Consider the following 23,333-nt stretch of genomic DNA (forward strand, 5'->3'; position numbering starts at 1 on the left):
CGAAGAAGAAATAAACACAAACTCATGATGATATTGACAAACATTGGCTAAGAAGCCTTCCCCATTCTGAAGACGAATGAGTCAAATCATTTTCTATTTTTATTGATAAGCTGTTTTTCTTTGCGCTGTGTGCAAGGCCAGCAATTTTAAACAGTGCGGTCTGAATGGCTGAATTTTATGAAAGTCCCGGTTAGCACACATCCCATTTTCTGATAAGTAAATGTACACAACTTGTAGAAAAATTGAAGGTTCAGTTATTGGTTTGAAAACGGACTTTTCACAACGCGGGTTAGAAAATAGTGATTTTCTCACCTCAGCTGAAACTTCGGTTGCGATTGTTTTGAAATAGTACATTGCGCATCTGTATCTGTTGGTTTATTAGAAGGCATGGAATATAATCTACCCCAAATTATCCAACATGTATTTAACATAGTTCTTTTAATCGAATTTAATGAACTTTCGACTCCTAACTAACATTATGAAACTCTGAATAAAGGTCGTTCTCGCCTCGGATCAACAAAATTCACACGAAAACTCGACTTTTCAATTGTTTTTCCTTGATGTGTAAATGACAATAACTCAATAAAGCAACAAATAAACAAATTTGGCACTAGGAAGAAACGTCATATTTATCTCCTAAAGCGGTCACTACGACGAGTAAAATCTATCAACCTAGAAATTCATTCACTCTGGTGACTTGTGACCCTCGATAAGCCCTAATGCCGGACAACACTATCGAAATTAAATTTACATTTTTTTCCCTAGGTGATGTATGAGGTGCGTTTTTGACCTTTTGACCATTCAAATGCGTTGAGAAAATGGCATATTCCTATCCCTCTGAGAATTGATAGTTCAGCGGAGAAAATATTTATTTTGTCCCCGCTCTCTTTAGTGAAAAAAATTTGAGATGATTCAAAGCCTGACTTTTTAACTTCTTAGTGAAAATGACTAATGGTCATCTCGAGGAAAATTGACATCTCTAACTCGAACTGTAAAACTCATACTTGTTGAAACTTCCTATTTTTTCTCTTGGTAAACTGATAACTATTTAGCTTTCACAAGGGTTTCACCTGTGTAACTAACTAGTCTACTAAAATCTTTTACTTCATTTGCTATTGTACTACAAATTGTAGTACACTGGTTATCGGAAAATTGCTTTTATCCTTCGCACGTTGAGTTCATTATTTCGATAATAAATGGAATAATTGGCATGATCGACAAAATATATTTTACTTAATGTTCATCAATGTTACTTAAATTACTCAATCAATGTCGTGGTGATAACACCAGCGGGAGATAGTACTTTAATTCCAAACAGCTCGAATGAGGACATTCACAAGTGAAGCCGGATCTATAAAGAAAACTGTTGTAACTGTTCTAATTGGACGTCCATCACCCATTGCTGGAACAGCTGGATACAATTCTCTTGATACACACACGACCATAATTTGATTGCCAACTCGGAAATAGACTTGAACTTGACCACGTCCATTTAAGCCTTCGCCGATATAGTTTGCTGAGACCACACGGTCCTGCATATATTTCCAAATGAGAATTTGCACTCTACGTAAAGTAGCTAAAATTTCCAGAGAACAAACATTAATTACAGAAAACGTGTGGCGTTTCTCTTTAACATACCCAAAAGACTTCCATCAGTACACGAAGCTAATAATCTACTTAATTCTCGGTTAGCATCTCTGGCTACTGTTGCGTTTCGTGCGCTTTGAATTCGCCTCAAGACCGGTTGCAAAATTGAAAGTTCTCTCTGCATTAATGAGTTGATCTCTGGAATAAATTGACTCCATTGATCCCAATGACGTGCAAAAGTATGCAAAAACCCATGCTGGGTATCATTGAGCAAACCGGCACTTGTATTTCGAAATTGTTGTGGCATTTGCAATGGTAGCCACCGTTGAAGTTGAAGTTCAGCGATAGAATCGCTTGCAGTATTTTGAGGTGGTTGTCGGTCCTGTTTAATTCGGTTGAGTTCGGTTTGGGTTGGGAGTCTTGAATTTGGATGTTGAGTCGTTATCGGATTTTGTTGAGGAATTTGGTCTTTGTAATTGCGAAGGATTTCATCTTTCCTTGCTGGACTTAAGTTGCATGTAAGTGGCTCATCAGCATATAAGTCACAATCGAAACCATCTTCTATCACTTCAGTTGTTTGTTGTGGTCTTTCGCCGGAAGTTCCTGGTCTTTCACCGGAAGTTCCTGGTCTTTCGCCAGAACTTCCTGGTCTTTCAGCTGTGGTTCCTGGCCGTTCAAGTCCAGGGACAGGTGCAACATTAACTTGACCACCCGAAGTTTCGATAACATGTTGTTTAGTTTTAACATCATAAAAGTGCTGGGGTACTCCTTGGTTTTTTATCGCATTGATCTCGTTTCCCAAAGACGTTATTTCATTTCCCAATTTTATAGCATCACCTGACGGCATTTCACCTAATCCATTTGTAAGCTGTTCCACTTTACTCGCTTGTGCAGCTTCAAGTTGGCCCACTTTAACATTATTCGCAATTTTCGTACCAATATTACCACCCGCATATCCTGTCATCCCATCACCCACAATAGCAATACCTGCATCAAAAAAAGTACCGCCATTCGGATTATCTTTAACATTACGAATGGCCGATATAATTCCTTTCGGTTTGTCAGAAATAACTGAATCAACAGTATCGTATGTAGATCCGGCAGCAATGCCTGCAGGAATGGCAGCCAAACCACCTGTGGCTACCGCAGCAGCAGCGCCCGCACCAAGAACTACTGTTGTACGCGTTGCTGCGTTAAGGGCTTGATTACCACCTTCGTGGTCACCAACTGCATGGTGAATGACTCCCTTCACATGACCAACTACAGGTAAACCATTTGCGACGTTATTAATTGTGCCTAAGCAACGTTTCTGAGTTTCCGCGGCGCCTTTTTTATCACCAGAAGCAAGTTGGACAACTGAAGTTACTTGTGATACGACGGGACATTCCCTTATAAAATTCTGTTGCGTTCTTGCTGCACCTTCAGCGTCGCCTGTTAAAAGTTGAACGGTAGATTTTATTTGCGCAATTCCAGGTATCCAGTCGCAACCGGGCATGTTTGTATTTTTGATATGAGAGGTGTTGAAATCTAAAATTAGATTTAGAAATATTTTTTATTTCTTTGCTGCTCTGGTTTTTAACATTTTGTTTGTTTAGTAATCAAACAATCGAACAGATTGATAAGTCAAGTTTTCGCGGGGGAGGGGGACTACTTGATTTACAACTATTTTTGTAACGCGCAACTCTTTCCGTAGTCAAGCTGCTACAGACGGCAAGCGTATGAGCAGTATTCTCGCCAGTATCATAATCGGGTCTATTACTTCCATCGATTCGGTTGATTTCAAATCTTGTACTTCAATATTTTTAACTTGCATTTTACTGTATAAAGGACCATATTACCCAAAGTGTCGACTCAATAGCGCAGTGTGTAAGTCGTTAGCCTCACACTGAATTATTGTGCTGAAAGTTCGTAAGTTCGAAATCGCTGACACATTAATAAAAAAATTATTAATGCTATGTGATATACGAATCCAACGAGCGAATACATCAGACACCAATCGCCATCTATCAGCAAATGGTGGGAACAAAAAGCTCTTCAGTCAGCAGTCAGCAAGCGATTTAGTAAGGTGCTTGGCTACGTCGTAGAAGACATTCTCATAGAATTTCTGGTCGGTATTATCATGGGAAAAGCTCTTCAATCAGCAATCAAGCAAGCGATATAGTAAGGTGCTTGGCTATGTCGTTGAAGAGAATGTTCTCAAGGTCTGGGTTGCTGAAATACAGATGTCGCAGTGAACGATGCTACCATCATCAAAATGAGATCCAATCAATGGAATGGAAAAACTCACACACGTTCGGCTGGTTGTCTCTAACAGAGAGACAGTTGGTAACATTTGTCATCAATAGTAATAAATTAACATATAAGTTAAGATTGTACTATAGCATACCAATAAAGGTGTCAAAACATGGTTTCATGCCATGTTTTTTTAAAAAAAAAAAAAAAAAAAAATATTACCCAAAGTGGAACGGTGGTGTGAAACCAATCTTATGAGCCTAAACCATAGGAAGTGTGCTGTTATGTCTTTCACACACAGTCTTAACCGAATTGAATTTCCTTATGTATTATGTATTTAGTGGCAAAATCATCGAGCGAGTACACTCAAAGGTGGACCTCGGAGTTACAATTGACGATAAACTGTCATTCAATGAGCATGTCGATTTGGTAACAAGGAAGGCATATCGTCTGATAGGTTTCATTTTTCGCTGTGGAAGATATTTTTCTAACCAAACAAGCATGATGATTCTTTACAACTCTCTCGTCCGAAACAGGTTGGAATATTGCTCGTCGGTCTGGAGTCCGTTCTATCTCAATGCAATCGATCAAATTGAACGTGTTCAGAGGAAATTCTCAAGGATGATTTTCTACAAATTCAACATGGAGAAACAATCATACGACAAAAGGCTAAAGTTTCTTAAGTTACACTCGTTGGAGTCACGACGGTTGGAAAATGACGAACTCACTCTGTTCAAACTGATTCATCATCGTATCGATTCTCAACTTTATCATCATCTTAAGTTTGATCGACGTTCTACATCCACACGGCAAAAGACTTTGTTTTACCTTCCAAAATTCAAGACTAATGTACAGAGAAATTGTCCTATTTATCGCCTGCAAGAGCACCACGACGTATATTTCTCACGATTAAACTTAATGGATGACAGGTTTTCTGTATTTAAGAGCCTAGTCAAGGATCATTTCGCTTTTTGATTTTGATTATAGTGATGGTTGTTGACATTGTTAACGTTTTGCTATGCTTTTGGTTTATGATTTTTCCTAAAGTTTTCCATTTTTGTAATTTGCTGATTGACATATTATTGGGCTTTGGCCTGTTTGTTGATCATTAAACAGATAAAATAAACAAAGCTTGTCATTATTTTCGTCGTCGTTACCGATAACAGATGAATAAATAATAATCCTATCTATTCATTTTTTCTATTAACCTCTTTTGCAACTCATCTCTATCGTGCAACTCCTTTTTTACCGTGTAACTCTTCTGCAACTATTTTTTCGCATGCAACTACTTTGAGTGGTTTTCCCCTCGAGTTTTCATCTGAATTTCGTTGATCTGAGGCCAATAAACACACAAAAACCAGACTTTTCATTTTATTCTGAGTCATATAATGTACATTTCAGCATGGTCGTCGAAAGAATTGCAATTATGAAAAAATACATAAAGGATACAAGGGATCTAGAGTTTTGTAATGAATTTTGTGCACCGTACAACTGAAATACGACGTTTTTATTAATCGCAGATAGCATGAAATTTAATATATATTTTCGCGCACAAGGTGGGGTAGACTACTTGATTATTCGATTTTTCGTCAAAGTTATTTCTTGATTTGTTTGGGTTTTTGTTTATTTCAGTTGTCCTGTGCACAGAACAACGCTGTTTTACCTGCCTCGGTGAGAAAAATACTATTTCCTACTTTCTCTTGATAGCATTTTTCAAAGCGGTCCACACCCAACGTGAAAATATTTAGATAAAGAAAAGTTCTTCGACCAATTACTCAGACGGTTTTAGCAAAAAGTAAAAAAAAAAGTTCTCACAAAGTCTAAATCAATCGAATTCAGTGAGGAAAATTTTGTATGATGAATCTCACTGAGAAGTCTGAATTCGTTCGATTTAGGCTTTTACTTAAACTTAAATTATTTTTTTACTCGGTATAAAGATCGAATTATTTTGAAATGTCATATAAGCTGGTCGAAGTTTTTGCAAAGTGACTCGTGTCATGTATAACAATTGTTCAGGTGTAATTCGTTAAAGAGTTAACGAGTTTTTACTAATAATCATGAAATCTGAAGCGTTACATCATTACTGTTTTACGATGGGAGAAATCACAGAAGCCACATTTTAAACGATTACTATCCAATTCTCTTTATACATTCCACATTCGAACTCCACATGAACAGACGCGGAATGACCATATGGGCTAACTATGAAAATATCGATACGTCCTTGGACCTTTTCTTGTAAAATTACTACATTCGAGCCCTTTACTAAATTTATGCGCTCTTACAATAACAAACCACGACAACTCTCATATCAGAACTATGTTCCAGTAGCAAGTGAGTTTGATTTTGTAAAAAAAAATCACTCAAAATTTGATAGACACAATTAATCTGGATTTATTAAAGGAATGAAAACTACTCAAGAATAGATTTAAAAACAAACCGAGATCTAGTTACACAAAGAGCCCAAGAAAAAACATTTTTGCACTGTAAAATTGGTTCTAATATATATTTCAACTCACATTTAAAATGTTACAATTTCCTGCGGTGCGACCAGTGAGAAGTATCCAAAGAAACTAAAACTGAGTTAGTACGAGAGGGGAATTGATAAGACGCAATTATTCGCAATTATTAGTGCGGGCGGCAATGTCTCGTAGTTACACTTTTGAAGATCATTCAAATTAAACGAAAATGAACAGCAATAGTACATAGCAACAAAATAATTAACTCTACTACTTCAGTTGCTTTTCAAGTATCCAATATTAATCACCTCCAATTCTTTTACTTCTTTTGTTGTTAAAGGCCAACACACACTAGCATGTAGTGTCATCGGGAATACGATATTTCTATTGTTTAAATCAGCTAAAATCGGTTTAAACCGGTTTTAACAATAGAAATATCATATTCCCAACTAGCACTAGCATCTAGTGTCAGTTGGGAATATATGTCTATTGTTAAAACCGGTTTAAACCGATTTTAGCTGATTTAAACAATAGAAATATCGTATTCCCGATGACACTAGATGCTAGTGTGTTTTGGCCTTAACACGTAGTGGATAATGCTCGAGAAGACACTTTAGGCACACCGGAAAGTGCTAAGGGAGTCGAGGAATACCTCCAAATAAATTTCTAAAAATCAAAAGTCAAATTTTCGATTTTTAGAATTTTTTTGGAGGTATTCCTCGAGTCGCAATAACCGGCGACGTGTTAACATTCATTTTACTGTGTAAAGACCGAATTTGATGTATGCCATCGCTTATTTTTGATTTTGATGTCGGTAACGAATGATTATTATGTTCCAGCAGTAGTAGTGTACTATCGTTCGAGACTAACAGATAAGTAACTGGACGTTAACGTCCGCACTAAATACACAAACACAGACGTATACACAGCATGTAAAGAATAACAAACGAATGATCAGAACAATTTCTTAGAACTAATTTTAAAAAAAAAAATCAGCGAGATGTATACTTAACGCATGATTACCAAAATACTTTCTTTCTCAGAAATGATCATTTGAAAGTTAAATTTGATAGAAGTAAGAAGCATTTTACGTTATATACATCAAAATATCAAATGGATTCGCTATTTATTCGAAAAATATACGAAAAAAAACAATGTTAAGTGTTAAGTTTTTAGCCATTAGCTCTCGTATCCGTTGTTGTTTTGTTGTTAGACTCACCGAGCAGTAAGTTCTGAGAAGTATCGCACACTGTCGAAAGTGTGCATTAATTACCCTCTCTAGTCTAAATTCAATACCTTCTCCAGCAAGGAAGCATTACAATATTGAAAAATAGTACTTTTTGATACGAATACTAAAGAGTTTTTTTTAGCGAATGAGAATTTACAGCACGAGCCGGAGACGAGTTCTGGAATAGAGTTAGCTAAAAAAAAGTCTATTCGCATAAGTTAGGAACAACGTTTTGTTTATAGTGGGCCGGAAATGAGCGACGAAATCGCGATATTTTAGCACTAGATAAACAAATGAATTTTAACGCATCCTTTATAAGAGAATTGTAACGATTTAACCTCGGATTTAATGCTGAGTTACCATTTCCATTGAGACGTAAAAAGCCTCGTTTTCATGGGACCCAACGGTCAGGGTATGGGCATTTTCATGAAAAGTGTGCGTCCGTCATTGTAGAATACAGAAGATCCTATGGAAATGATTAATACGCCGCGCCCACAAATCTCATATTCTTGGCATATGTGTCGTCGTATATATTGTGCACGCTCTGATTAAAATAAACCAGTTATTACTGATTATCACTTTTATGCCTTCGAATAGCATCACTATTCGCAGACACCTGCAAATTGTTTTTATAATATATTGGGCTATATGGGCTATGTGAAGGCGCTACAATATTTTGGTTATTCGCAGGCGACTGCAAATAGTCTCTTTATAATATTTTAACTCTTCGCAGGCCTCTGCAAATAGCCGAAATATTACAAATAAACTATTGGCTTGGGCATTTTATTTTACATTTTGCATCGGATGCGATTTTTTTTTCGACGATGTGCAAACTTTGGGCTGCGGATACCGGATACTGTAAAATTTGTATGTCCACACATATACCGAGAATGTTATGGATCCCCGTAATACACTCCTCATTTTATTTATCTCAATTCAACTACATACACTTCCATGTGATCGTAAATTGTTGACTGGGTCAATAGGATGTAAGTTTTTTGTTAGACAGCGGAGGCTTTTCCGAAAGCAATCTCAAAATGAAAAAAAAGGAAAATAGCGAATGACGAGTTTTTTCTCCCTCTTAGAAAATAAATATCTTTTCAATTGAATGGGATAACAAAAATGCAATTTCATACTGTTTTTTTCAATCCGTAAATTGTACACGTATTTTATACTTTACATAACTCGTCGTAACATATAAAAATTTTATAACAAGAAAAATATGCTCGTCTTTCTGTGGATTTAAAAGCAATTTTCTCATCTTCTTTCGCAATATTTTCTAAGATAACAAGAGAAATTGAGAAGCTTTAGTAAAATGAAAAAGTAATGCTGTGTCGGTGGTTGTCTGAGCAATAATGTTTTAGAGAAGAAAAAAAATTGATTTCTTGTTTTGCATTTCACTTGATTATGCTTCATCTCAATAAAAAATTTAATTATTTCCAGGAACAGGTAAAAGTTTTCTTTCACTGATACCACTTTTCCGACGTTCAAAACAGGAAGCCATCCGATGAATATTTTAAAATTGTTGTCAGAAGTTGTCTGTAATTAAATTTTACATTTCGGTTTATCGTGAATTATTTATAGAAATGCGTTCCATTCCGATTAGTTTTAAAACTAACAGTTGCCAGCGTAGCTAACAAACTGTAGCCACAGCAGCTAACTAACTGCATCCACAGCGCCTAACTAACAGAAGCTAATTCAAATTTTTCTTTTGTTCTCTGACAGTTGAACAAAAGAAAAATTTGAATTTGGTGGGTCAGGGTAGTAAGTGTCGAATCAGCAAATGAGTACGAATTAAGTATTTTTCAAACAACTCTACTGGTTTGTTTAACCTGTTACGGTAGGCTATCATCCGATGTCATTAACGACGAATAAGTGACAAGCTCTAAATTATGCGGTTTTATACAGAAAATTGAAGTAAACGATTTGAAATCAATCTACACTTAACAAAATTAACAAATTATCATATTTCCGTTTTCAACAGATTTTACATAATTTCTAGATCCACAAATTTGACAGTCTTGCTATTGAATGGTTTTTTGGTTTTATCCCAGTAAACAGGTCGTGCGACAAAAATTTCGACTGGGAAAAGATTCAAAAATGTTATTCAATATAACATTAGCTGTCAACAGGTGTGGGACTAGAAATATCAGATCCTACAATGTAGGAACTACATTTAAAAAAATTTGATAATTTCTAATTTTTCATGATTGTATCGATTTTTTTTAAGTCAAATGAAGTAATAGATCCAATAGTAAAACTGCTGATATGCTTGCCTGCTGTAAAAGGTTTTGATTTCAGTATTTAGGACGAAGATTTTTATTTTTATTTTCTCAATTTACTCATTTATTTACTCAATAACGTTTTTCGAAAACAGTAACAGTGATAAGGCCATTGACTCATGATTACAAGAACCTTTACTTCCTTTGAGTCAGTTGAGCAACAGATTGCAATTGAACTAGCGTTACTTTTCAGGTCAACTCGTCGTTTTGGAAAAGGAAACAAGTTCGATTATCCCACAAAATCCTCAAAAGAGGAAGAGGTGACGCTAGTACTGTAAAAGTTAACTTCCAAAACATTTGATATCAGTTTTGGTGACGCATTCTGCGCCTCAACGTAATCAATTTTGACCAAGAAAATTTTAACAAGAAAATATGTCAACGAGAAGTTTACAGATGAGATTTTACAACAAACATTTTACAAAAAAAATGCGTCAGAAAGTGGCAGATGATTATTGTCGTATGAGTAGTTTCGTCAGCATCTGTTATCGACAGAGTGTAGGACAAAAAAAGAAGGAGCTTGGAACAACGTTGTCTTATTTGTCAAATTGTATGTAAAAACTAATGAAGTAATAGATTCTGAAAAAAAACTTTAAAAAATAGTTTCAAAAAAGAAGTAACAGATTCGATGTTGCTGGTCTGGTCACGTATGCTATTCATTATTATTTGTTTTTTTTTCTTCTGTTTAATGTTATTTAATTATTAAAGAAATCTAATTTGTACCAAAGATGGTCAGGCTAAGCCCTCATCCTAATCTTTTCAGAATACAAATTGTAAATAAGAAATTTCTTCTAAAGGTTTCGCCGCAGGAATCGTGCCCATCACACAACTAGCATTGAATCTAGTTTAGGTGTGTTCTTATATATGAGATATTCCACATAAAATCTTTCCATACGGTAAGAAAGGTAATAAGTAGTCTTCTTACCTTACATACTTTTTGGAAAGAATTTATGTCCGTCAGAAGGATGTTGTTCGCACTAGACACACTAGATTTACGCAGGTACTGTGTTAATAAAGACGGAAGCCCCGGGCGGTTAAGTTTCAAGAAGAAGCGGTGGGACAAATGATTGAAATGTTCGGTACATTTCGCACAATAAGTACCATTTCTGTCATATGTCCTATTGGTGTAATGTCCTATACTTCCGCACAGTGAATTTTCTTACTAAACGGAAATCGTGTTTCAATCCTTGTCATTAATTCCTCTTCCACTCTTTGTGTGTGGGTCACGTTGTCCACTTGGCACCAAAAATTCACATTGTTTCAATATTCAACATTTTGTATCATCACACAAATACAAAACAATCATTGCTTGATTGAATACCTCGCCACCATTCCGAGTGTATTTATTACGAAAATAAAATTAGGGGAAAAATCTTGACGATGGATCTCAAATTGATAACAGTTTGACGAATAATAAATCAACACATAGCCCGAAATTGTTCTACCCTCCCATTACGCACAAATTTTCACATACTTCATCGCTGAGTGACTGACTGGCTGAGTGACATTCTACTCATAAATTAGAGGAATATTAAGAGTTTATCGCTGTTGTCTTCATTAGTACAGAATTTGTTCCATTTGTCATTTAAACAATTGGGGACATGATATCATGAAATTTGTCACATTTTACGAACAGTGTGGATCTGATACCGTTCTGTTCAGAGATAGAGAAATGCTTATGTTGAAAATTGTGGAAATTGGTTTTAAAACTTTAGATTTGCGAAAATTGGGATTTTTTATGGGAATTTAGCTTCGTCTCCGTTTCAAAGTCGTTTGAATCCAGGCTCAAGGAATCGTTTCGTGATACTAAAGAACCGGTTGACCATAAAGAAGGTGTCAACAATTGAATAATTTCACTTAAACAAAATGTTCAGTTTAACTATAGGCTACTTTCGTAGATTCTACAGGGCCGGACTGACTACCAAATGGTGCATCGGGTATTTAAGCCTATGCGAGCAACATCTTAACCGGAAAGCGTACAAGTTATGTGGGAGAGGCTCCGATATAGGAATTTTAATTAATAAAATCAACAGGCCAGCTCGAGACTGATATTCATAGTTAGAGACCATAAACCATTGCAGCAATATCATCTGTTATTGGCAACGACAACAAAAAATGAACGATGAACTGTGTCTAACATCGTCATATCTAGGAAAGGAAAAGTTTAAACAAATGAACTAAAAGATTTTTTCTTGCAATAAATACGTTGAAAACACTTAGATCAAATCAAATAACACATTCGATAACTTGTGATATAAAAAAACACTTAGCTGCGTTCGATACAAAATCTACTACTTCATTTGGGTAAAGTTTCCTTGACTGAAAGTGTCGGTAACCATTCATTGCCGTTAATCTTTTTCGATAAGTGTCTGTAGCCATTTTTGAAAATTTAAACTTCAGACTAAAGACAAATGTATGAGGCAAAATCTATCACTTCAACAATATTATCATATTCATTTCATTATAAGAAAACATAAGCCAGAGCTCAGTGCTTATTCGTAACGTTGTTGTCGAAAGCAGATGACATGCCGTTTCTATAAACATGGCTTCTAAAATACGGCTTTCCTAAATTTTGTTAAAGGCAAGCGAATTTCCACCGGTTTATATCAATCCACGGACAAAGAACTTCTTCTAGTATGCAAGTACCTGAAAATTACTCAAATATATGTTTCAAAAGCAGAATAAATTGTTAAATAATTGCACTACAGTTTTAACTATATTAGATTAATACTTTCAGATAATCCCGTCTCTCTTCAACAATTCAGCTAGTAATGCATTTTGTTTAACTGTGTCTCTGATCTTCTTCCTTTGTGAATTTATTTCTCAATGAAATTTCTCTTCTTTTTTTTGTTTAATTTCGTTTCAATGGCTCTTAATTAACTTCTTTCTTTATTGTTCGCTGAAACCGAATATTAGATTTAATTTTTCCGCTTAATACACACGCTCCAACTCCGCCGCCCATCCCGCTCGCTCAGGTTCCACATTTACAATTTTGCAAACATTCAACGAGAAATTGTGTCTCTCGGTTTTAAAATGTTTGGCGGAGTAGAATAATAAATGCAATATAAAAGTTCTTAACAAACGATTGTAGTTTAACAGTAATTGTACAAATGTACTAGGATTTAAATGCAATTTAAGGTATTTAGGGAAAGTTTTATAGAGTGCACACAGCATACATATACTTATATACAACACACAAGAACAAGAAAAAGATGGGTTTAAAATAATGTCCATTGTGGAGATAAACTGTACTGGTTGTATATTGCATAACTATGTCTAGTCTAGGTGTGTGTATAAATTTTATGTAAATTTTCATCGCTATTATTGTTGCATAGACGGTACTGAGAGAGAGCTAAGTTATACTTTAAATAAAGCAAATGGTTAAATTACGAAAGAAATTTAAGAGAAGAAGAAGAATAATAAAAAAAAGAAAAGGATGAATGAATTTCAGTTCATTTAATGTCATTATTGTACAAATCCTAAAGCATAGGAAACGTAGAAAGTTGATCTCAGATGCATAAATGATTATGTGGAATGGATGCACACACACACACAGCGAAGAGTTAAAAATGAAAACCTTTTAAGCAAATTGCTGGATATATGTAGGCATTCAGATTGTTTAGTGTGGCTTATGGCATGGAACATGGTTGCTATATTATTAAAGTCACACAACATTTAATTACGAAATAGTTGTTTATCTACCAAGGTAGGTATGAAGGTATTTTTTCGCACTAGATGTCGATTGTCGATCCGAGGCGAAGCCGAGGTCGACAAGACGTCGTGTGCGAAAAAAATACCGAAATACCTACCGTGGTAGATACAACGTTTTTCGCAATTTCGGGCCATAATCACCTTTCCAATGCAAAATATTAACAAAATTTCTACCAAACATTCACATGCAAACATGAGTTCATTTGAACGATCAAGCAACCTGCACTATATACACATTGCAATGTGATGTATAGAGACGCGCTAAATAAAATCAAGTAGTCAATGCTTAGTATGTACGCTTCAACAATACGTTCTGTATAATTGTGTGGCTCTGTTGCCGAATGGCTATGGTCGTTGCTTGGTGTTTGAAAGAACTTTGGTGTTGGATGTTCAAATCCTGGTCTGTGCAAAGTTTTTATTTATAAAATTTAGTCGTTCTTAAAGGTACTGAGCTATGTAGCGTGCGAAAAAAATGTGAAAAAGCCCAAGTGCGAAAAAAATAATCAAAAACGCACTGTGAAATAAATACCTTCAAAACGACATTAAATGGATGCATGGAAAGGTGATGATTATGGACCGGAATTGCGAAAAAGAAAATATTTTTTTAACTTTTTTTTCTCCTGGAAATCCGAATAACCAACTAGTAGTGGTAGTCAGGTGGGTTGTTATTTAATTGATGTTAATGGAATTTTTATCATCGAAATGAGGGATATTTTTAGCCTTCTATAAACAGCAAAGGTAACTTGAATGCTATTGGTTGAATGCTTAAACGCTATCTGTAGCTTCTTTTGTTTATAATATATTATATCAGTCAAAAAACCCTTAAAGAGTAAACTTGACGCAAGTCCTCGTGTCTACTTACAAAATAACTGATATCGCTGAGGGTGGCTCATTCTGCGCCTGTACGCAAACTTTTATAAACAAAAAATTTACCCAAAAAATTGTAGAAAGAAAATTTTACAAAAAAATGCGTCACAAAGTGGCAGATGTTTCGTTTTTCTACAGTTTCAGGACGTATTTTTCCCTATTTTAACCAATTTTCTAACATTTGTTTCCTCAACATCTGCCACTTTGTGACGTTTTTTTTTTTGTAAAATTTTCTTTCTACAATTTTTTTGGGTAAATTTTTTGTTTATAAAACTTTCGCGTACAGGCGCAGAATACGTCACTCTCCGCGATATCAGTTATTTTGTAAGTAGACACGAGGATTTTCGTCATATTTACCCTTTAAGTGTTTTTTGACTGATATCAGCTATTTTGTAAGTTTTAAGGTTAAAGCTTCTGTTATAGCATATCAGACATTTATTTCAACTCTGTCGAAGAGAACAATATTCTATGCAACACAAATGATAATACAAGAACCTAATTGAAACAGTAAATTCCAACTTCTCCACTTTTTCATGAATGCAGCTGTCCTCTACTCTCAAAACTCTAAGAATTTGCCGAAGAAACCAATATTCCATCTGCCATACATTTCGAAAAAAGTCTCAAACCTTAAAATTGAAACACTTTTCCAATTTTTGTCATTTCGCCCGTATTCTACTCCCAAAACTCTGAGACTTTGCCGAAGAAACCAATATTACACCTGCCATACATTTCGAGAAAAGTCTAAAACCATAAAATTGAAACACTTTTCCAATTTTGGTCATTTCGCCCGTATTCTACTCCCAAAACTCTGAGACTTTGCCGAAGAAACCAATATTCCATCTTCCTTAGTTCCAAAAATAATTCTAAAAACATAATTGAAACAGTAAATTCCAACTAACCGATATTTCTCATAAAATCAACATATGCGATCCATCAGAAACATTGCAACACACCACATCCATCCATCGCAACCGTCATCACCAAACACACTTCATTTTGTATGTTCACACACACACACACACACACACACACACATACACTCACACAAAACATGCTGTTGTATGGCATTTGTATGAAAACTTCCGGGAGCCCTAGTTCACAAGATATGAGTTTTTTCCAACTTTTGAAAATTACATTCTTGTTTTTGGGCCATTATTAGCCTATAACCAAAATTTCAGGAAAATCTATAGAAACGTTTAAGAGTTCCTGGATCCTGGAACTAACTATCTAACTAACTAACGTAGGTGATTTCAATTATGTGAAAAAACGAAATTTTGCATTTTCATATGGAAGAACCAGGATTTCTAAATTCAATATCTCGGCCAATTTTGAAGCTGCAGTATTGTGTGATAGCAGCTCGTTGAACTTTTATGGATAGATTCCGAATAACCAAGTTTGGGAGTCATTAGAGCCAAGGGAGGAAGTCAAAAAGTTGCTGTATACATGCTCCGCCGTCCTCAAAAAAAAATTAATTAATAGCACTAGAGCTTAATTCTTATTTTGCCTTATCGCTGACAGATGATTAGCTTATGATTGTCTACAGTTTTCCTTAATTTTCTTTGTTAAAAGTCTTGCATTTTCTGAATTTACCAATCCAATACCTAAAGATTGAGAGCACTGCATAACTTATGGAATCTTTTTCGATTAAATCAATAAAATTATTATGAACTAACTTTTTGTTTATGATTCGCTGGAGATGTACATGTACAAAGGCATGACTTACTTCCTATAGATTTGTCATTTCCTTGTCACTGTCGCCATGGGCTTATGAGAAAGTGGTAGTTTTGAACAGCATTTTGATGCAAAACCTCGGAAGGCTTCAAAATTTGCAATATTCAAATTTTCAAAAATTTTTACTTCTCACAGATCGAAACAGTGGCAAAAACCATTCGCTATTTAAGGAAAAATTCTCAAAATTAGAGAAAATCAAAAAAATTCAAAGAAAACTGGAGAGAATCAAAAAGTTTTCTCGAATTTTTCTTTTGATTCTCTTGATTCTTACGAATCTTAGAAAATTTTGGAAAATCTATAAAGTCTAGTCTAACATTTTGAGAATTTTTTAGAATTCTTTCAAAATCAAGAAAATTCTAAAAATACTTGCCTAAGATTTGTAAAAATACAGAAAATCGAAAATATCTCGAGAAAACTTTTCGATTTTCTAGAATTTTCTTTCAATTTTCTTGATTTTCTAGAATTTTGGGAGTGATTCTTGATTTTCTTGATTTAATCGAAAAAGATTCTCAAAGGTAGGCAGTTCTCTCAAACATTTAAAAATATTGGTAAACTCAGACAATACAAGACAGAGAATTCGTATCTTTCCTATGTGATAGCCAAATCTGTCGAAGCAAACTCTTTCGGCCTCGAAACTTATGACTCTACGGCTACAATTGACCTCCCCTGAAACACCACAGTTATCGTGAGTTGTAAATCGTAACTCGTTCACCCAAATCTATTTATTGATATATGGGAAAATAATTTGATTTTTACTGTGATCGAGGAGCTCGGATCCTATGCTATGATTCACAACAAACATGTAAACCTCCACCTTCGCACTTGTATCATGTTCATAATTCTTAATATTTGGAAACTCTGTGTGGTTCTGTATCACTATCATGCTTGTTGTAGAAGATTTGTTAAGTTTCTAAGATTCGTTCTTACAATTTATCTGCGTGAGAATGTGTGCCGAATCGAATCAAAATCAAACAAAATTCAGTACATTTTCACTTTTACGTGCTTACACGAGTTTAACAGTCATAGAAGACAGTGAGGTTGCATGATTGGATCAGCTGAAAACAGCTGAAGCAAATTGCGTCACATATTGGGTTGGGGTTAACCGTAGAAATTTTCCTTGCTTCCTCAAAAAATACTTTTGAACCAACGTGATGTCTACCTCGAACGTGACAAATAAAAGCTAGTTTTAGGCGTTCTTCCATCTGCAATAATGGGAAATATGAGACGTAATTATCATCTCGAAGTGTCGAATCAATCTCCGTTCAATTTGCACCAACAACATTCCAACAACAAGTTTCACACACGTGAGTATAGATGAGAAATCGCTCAGTTTAGCAAATCGCTATATAAGCTCGAAAATGTAATAATAGTTCGTCAAGTGTTTTTGTTGAATTCGTAGAGATGGCGCGGCGTTATGAATTGGTTTGTGTCTGCGTTTCCCATAAAATTTGGAGGGTGAAGTCGGTTAGCTAAGATCGGTGTTTCAAACAACTTTTCATGTAACGACTCTTGCACCGAATTATTTTAATCTGAGTAGCTTTCTCAAATAACCATTTACGTTTAATAAAATTGGTTTCAGATATTTTTCAGCTAGTTCCCTTTTACAACCTCTCTTACGTGTGTAAACGTGTTTAATCCAATGACATAAAATCATTGGTTTAATCGCCATACGCTCGCGCGGTAAAATGGTATGAACACGTAAAAGACATGGAGTGGAGGGGTTATTAGTGGACTAGCTGAAAAGCAGCTGAGACGAATAGCGTCTTTGGTTTGAGTTAGCTCGAGGGTTAGCTGTATCGCCATTTCATCAAATCTTTTACGTCTTTTGATTCAAGTTCGAAAACGACCTACGGGTGAAATCTATAACTTTGAAGATAAATTTTGTCAGCAGGACGCATTAGCCATCGCTAATTTCAGTTTGTCATCGTTGTCTGCAACAGAAGCCTTTCTCAAAATGGTTCAATTCGGATTTACGAACAAACACACAAGGAATTAAGGAGGTTTTTGCACAAAAATAAGGAAAAATAAGGAAATTGTTAGCTGAAATTAAGGAAAAATGAGGAGAAATATTTCGATAAAATCGAAATTAATCTAAGATACATCAATTAACATCGGAAGTCCGCCTAAACTTTAAAATATTTTGGGCGCGTTTAAGGCTCGAAAAATATTCTTAGCAATGCTTAACTCTACCAATTATTACTAGGGGAGGGGAATTCCTTTCATTTTATTTATACTGAGTATATTGAGTATATCGCGTATATTCTGAGTTTATCGAGAATAAGTCGCATGTGTTTGACAACTGCCACATTTTGAAAATTGAAATTTTTTTCGCGATGAATTTCGATCAAACAAAACGTCAGTATGTAGCTTGTAATCTCAGGAGTCTGGCAAGGTAATTAGTTTTTCAATCGGACTAATATCAGCTGAGTTAAGGGATTTACATGTTAAATCAAATAGTTCTACTCGAGACTCTCGAGCCGAGAAGCGATGTGGAACCACAAAAATATATGTTAAACCAGTCATGTTGGAGCAATGATGAGCTACGACACCACCTTTTTGGCACGTAATAATGATTTGAAAGGATTCGATTCACCGACTTCATTGACACACTTTTAGCAATATTTTACCGATGTGGGCGACAAAAGCAATTCTAATTTGCTTATTTGTACTACTTGGACTGGAAAATTTTCTGTGTTTAAAAATATTTTTCGATTTTATTTAATTCAAAAATTCATCGTTTCTGTAATTGAGGCAATGTAATGTTCCCTCTGCATTGAGCAAGACCGGCTGGAACGTCTATTGCAACGGTTGTATACGCCACGTAGCTCTAGTTTCACTGTAAAACAATTGAAATACAAACTTTCTGGCACAACATTGGCTTTTAAACACTTACACAGCTCGTAGACCATAAAAGTTAACGGGGAAGATGTCCTGCATTGTATAGTTCATGAATGGAAAAGTGTCGTTCGAACTGAATACAAGAACATTTTGATCAGCCCATGTTACTCTGAAATCGTTCCATTGATTCGGTCGTAAAATATTCGGTGTTGGTACTGCGACAACTTCTGTCTCTTCGTTTACTCGTATCACCGACTGTGTATTATTGGTCGAACCAATGAAAATTTCAATCGCTGGAGTCCACAAGAAATTGACTGATGTAAGTGCAATTTGAATTTCATTGTCCGACTGAACACGCAAAGTGATTCCAGCATTGTGTGCGTCAAAAAACGAATAGACACCATCACTTTCAGTTGTTGTATCTAGCGGATGAAAACAAATTTATTTTATTTTTTTTTGGTGATTATTTCACCAAGTCCAGCTACATCCTACCAACAAAATATCTCATGTTAGCGAAACATCTGTCAAGCATTAGCAAATACTCGGCTCGGTTCATTAAGAAGTTTCCGAAGTAATTGCTGGCACACAAATTTCTGGAGAATAGAAGCGTGTTCAGGTTTACAGCATCGTTAATGATGGCTCGGTCAAGTGCGTTCATATTATTCATATCTAAGTCCAACGTTTGTAGCTCAGTCAATGCTCCAAATACATTTCTGCGTAACATCTTCAAACGATTGCTCCACAAACCGATGTAGTAAAGATTTGGCATTGAGGCGAAGGTGCCGGGAAGAATGTCCTCAAATTCGTTGCGACCCAACTCTAAATAAGTTAGATTTCTAAGATTTTCAAACGAATTCGCATTCAGTTCACGTATGCGACAGTTTCCGACAAATAGCATTAACAACCCTTCAAGTCCACGGAATGCGTTGTCTTCAATTTCCCTGATGGGATTAGAACTAAGAAGTAAATCGGTCAAATGTCCAAGATCTGGGAACGAATCTGCTTGAAGTACGGTAAAATTGTTGCTTGCCAATGACAACGACTGAAGATTTGTAAATCCGGCAAATACTCCAGCCGGGATTTCGTTGATTCCATTGTCTCCTAACGAAATTCCGCTCAAAGTTTCCAGTCCGGCAAAGATACCTGGTGATAGAATTAATCTATTGCCAGACAAATTTAAGAAATTCAAAGTCGAATTTGCTGAAAACCACTGGTTATTAATTGTGGTCAAATTAGCGTAACCGAGAAACAAGCTTTTAAGGTTTTTTAAAGGTCTGAATAGACCGGCTGGTAAATATTCAAAACTATTGTAGTCCAAGACTAGTTCCGTTAGATTTGATTGATTTGCAAACACATTTTCTGGCAAGGTAGCAAGCAAGTTATCACCTAAGCTGATACTCGAAACTTCCGGAAGGTTAACAAAAGCGTTTTCAGAGATCGACGTGATTCGATTATAATGTAAGTCAATTCGTCTGACACGCGAACAACCACTGAAAGCACTGTTATCAATTGTAATTATTCCCGCATTGTTCAGTTGAAGATGTTCAATATTTGGGAATGTGTCGCAGATGATTTGCGGTATATTTGCTGTAGAGCCATCGCGTCTGGATATAAAGTTTACGTCAGCATTTGTGAATCCATCCAAATGAATACCATCAATGTCGGTAATGTTGTTGAAGCCTTCGGGATTGTTGATTATTAGTTGACATGCATAGATGGAATCGTAATTGAAATCGTAATAATGTATGTAAGTGCAATGCAATAAAGACTGCTGTGCCACCGTGACAGCAATAAATGAGGAAAGTATAAAAAGCAGTTTCATCACAACCAATTTAGAATTCACACAGCAACTAAAAATCATTTTTTTTTGTTTTCGGTTAAATACACAATGCTCGCTTGATAAGATTGTTTGATTGTTCGGATTATCTTAGCTCTTGAAACAAAATCTAAAGGGATATTATATTTGACCAATAAATTAATTCAAAACTACCGTTAAAAAATAATAAATGACCGATAAATGAGGTACCGATAGAAAATAATAAATGATCGATAGAGAAGTTCGCAAATACCGATAAAAAAATTCACAACTACCGATAATTTTTTACCGATAAAAAGTGATAAAGTACCGATAAATTCATAATTTTACGACTGTTTATCGGTCGTTAATTAATTTTTATCGGTAGTTCATTATTTTCTATCGGTACTTTCGTTTTTTCAATCGGTAGTTTATTATTTTCTACAGTGAGGGACACATATTTCTTAAAACAAAGTACGCACAAATGCGTTTACTAGCATTCCATAGAAAGTTCGGTTTCACGTGCGTAAGGAGGAAATTGTAATTGCGTGGAGCGAAGCAACGAATGAGTGTTATTTAAAGGGCTTGGTGGCCAAAACAAGTACACATATGGATTACATCAAATACCGTTAAGCAAAATTGAATAAAACTTTAAGCACCAATCCTTGTTGGATCCTTTGTGTTGCGATAAATAAACCAATAAACCGATAGAAAAAATAAAAGTACCGATAGAAAATAATGAACTACCGATAAAAATTAATAAACGACCGATAAACAGTCGTAAATTTATGAATTTATCGGTACTTTATTACTTTTTATCGGTAAAAAATTATCGGTAGTTGTGAATTTTCTTTATCGGTACTTGTGAATTTCTCTATCGATCATTTATTATTTTCTGTCGGTACCGTATTTATCGGTCATTTATTATTTTTTATCGGTAGTTTTGAATTAATTTATCGGTCGTTTATTAGTATCTAAGTACGGAAACATGAATCAGTTAATTTAGCAAAATTGGATGAAAATATTGAAGATTCTACGATTTGCTGAAAACACTTACTGAGAAATAGGAGTTGCGGGAATCGGTAATAATAATTTGTACAGTGGCTCGTCATTAATGATTAAGTTTACATTTTTAAAGACGATAAGTCCAAAAGAATTAAATGTTTAACTCTTTTTCGTAATTTTTTTTAAAGGTCTATGAATCGTTTCACTGCCATCTTGGGTACGAGCAGCTGATAATCCCTTCATTCGCTCCCATGAATACAGATAACTGAAATGCCTAGCAGAGTTAAAGCTAAAATCAAAATGTAGTGAGAATCCAGTAGACCATAACAGAGATTGCTTGCTTCTCTTCCCTTTCCCACATAAGCCACGTCTAATTGCGGTCAGATCCTCCTTATCCAGCGAAAGGATTTTTGTCCCTGGAACTGATGACGTCGAGGCCGTTTTCGTACAACTGAACCTATCTGACCGTAAGATCTACTTGGCCTGTATATACGTTCCATCCTGTTCCAATAACGAAGTGTACCAAGTCTACGCACTAGCTATTGCTAAGTTTGTCGATTTTATTAAATGCGACGTTAACGATGAGATCTTCGTGATGGGAGATTTTAATATGACTGACGTTCACTGGTCTACTGATCCCGATCGTGTGAATACTCTACTTCCGGGCGCCATTCATTCTAGTGGCGATGCGGACCTGATTCATTCGCTGTTGGGCGCGGATCTATCACAGATCAATTTCGTCAACAACGTGCAAGGGAGGTATCTCGATTTAGTTTTCTCGAGTGACCCGGACAATGTTCTGCTTCGTAAATCCGACGTTCCTCTGAGTAGAGTCGACCGTGATTTCCATGAACCACTGGAATTCACATATGATGCTTCTAGACATCGAGAGATCGAGCCCGATAAGGAAGCGATGTTTTTCGACGTAAAAAATTCGGATTTCGAAGGTCTCAGATCGTTTTTCACTGGGATTGATTGGGACTATGTTTTGGACACCGAATGTGTTGATGACGCGGTCAACTTGTTTTATGGTAAACTATCAGAGGGCTTGGAACAGTTCGTCCCGCTTTTGCGGAGAAAGGTCAGTACGCATCCAGTATGGTATACTGGGACGATTATCAACTTGAAGAATCGCAAGAGCAGAGCCCACAAGAAACTGTCAAAACCGCACAGTATGTCTGATCGACTAAACTATCTGGCTTTGAATAATGAATTTCAGAGAAAGCAGAGTTTTGCCTACGAGAGGTATTTGCGTGAATTACAGAGCGATTTAACGGATAATCCGCGTAACTTCTGGAAATATGTCAGATCCAAGAAAAAGACGACAGGCTATCCTGCTTCGATGTATTTTAAAGACAAAAAAGCAACTGATCCTAAGGCTGTGTGCGACGCTTTTGGTGAATTTTTCCGTTCGGTGTACGTACCAGATGTTGTTCCCACGTCAGCTTTTGGAGTGACGAAGATGGCTGATGTCTATAGTTACTCACCCCCTGAATCTGACGTGTTGAAGGTGCTCCGGAATCTCGATGTCAGTAAGGGCAGTGGCCCTGACGACGTGTCGCCGTTATTGATCAGATCATGTGCAGTTCCCTTAAGCGTCC

General features: G+C 35.8%; 2 protein-coding genes across 3 annotated transcripts; both read right to left on the reverse strand.

Annotated features, from left to right (window-relative positions):
• Positions 1-1,233: 1,233 nt before the first annotated feature.
• LOC119079050 lies at positions 1,234-15,133 on the reverse strand. Of its 2 annotated transcripts, none has more exons than XM_037186846.1 (3): positions 15,128-15,133; positions 1,639-3,114; positions 1,234-1,576 (listed from the first exon to the last, which is right to left on the reverse strand). In XM_037186846.1, the coding sequence occupies exons 2-3, from the start codon at positions 3,080-3,082 to the stop codon at positions 1,305-1,307; spliced, it is 1,716 nt and encodes a 571-aa protein (XP_037042741.1). In that variant the 5' UTR covers positions 3,083-3,114; positions 15,128-15,133; the 3' UTR covers positions 1,234-1,304. The 2 variants fall into 2 exon arrangements, with proteins under 2 accessions (XP_037042741.1, XP_037042740.1); XM_037186845.1 differs by lacking the exon at positions 15,128-15,133 and adding an exon at positions 6,339-6,452.
• A 3,655-nt stretch (positions 15,134-18,788) lies between these two features.
• Positions 18,789-20,779, reverse strand: LOC119079048 (carboxypeptidase N subunit 2-like). Its single transcript, XM_037186843.1, has 3 exons — positions 19,425-20,779; positions 18,988-19,354; positions 18,789-18,930 (listed from the first exon to the last, which is right to left on the reverse strand). Exons 1-3 carry the CDS (start codon positions 20,752-20,754, stop codon positions 18,891-18,893), a joined length of 1,737 nt encoding a protein of 578 aa, XP_037042738.1. The 5' UTR covers positions 20,755-20,779; the 3' UTR covers positions 18,789-18,890.
• Positions 20,780-23,333: the final 2,554 nt, after the last annotated feature.

This window comes from Bradysia coprophila, unplaced genomic scaffold (assembly GCF_014529535.1).
Source record: "Bradysia coprophila strain Holo2 unplaced genomic scaffold, BU_Bcop_v1 contig_297, whole genome shotgun sequence".
In the NCBI taxonomy this organism is placed as follows: domain Eukaryota; kingdom Metazoa; phylum Arthropoda; class Insecta; order Diptera; family Sciaridae; genus Bradysia; species Bradysia coprophila.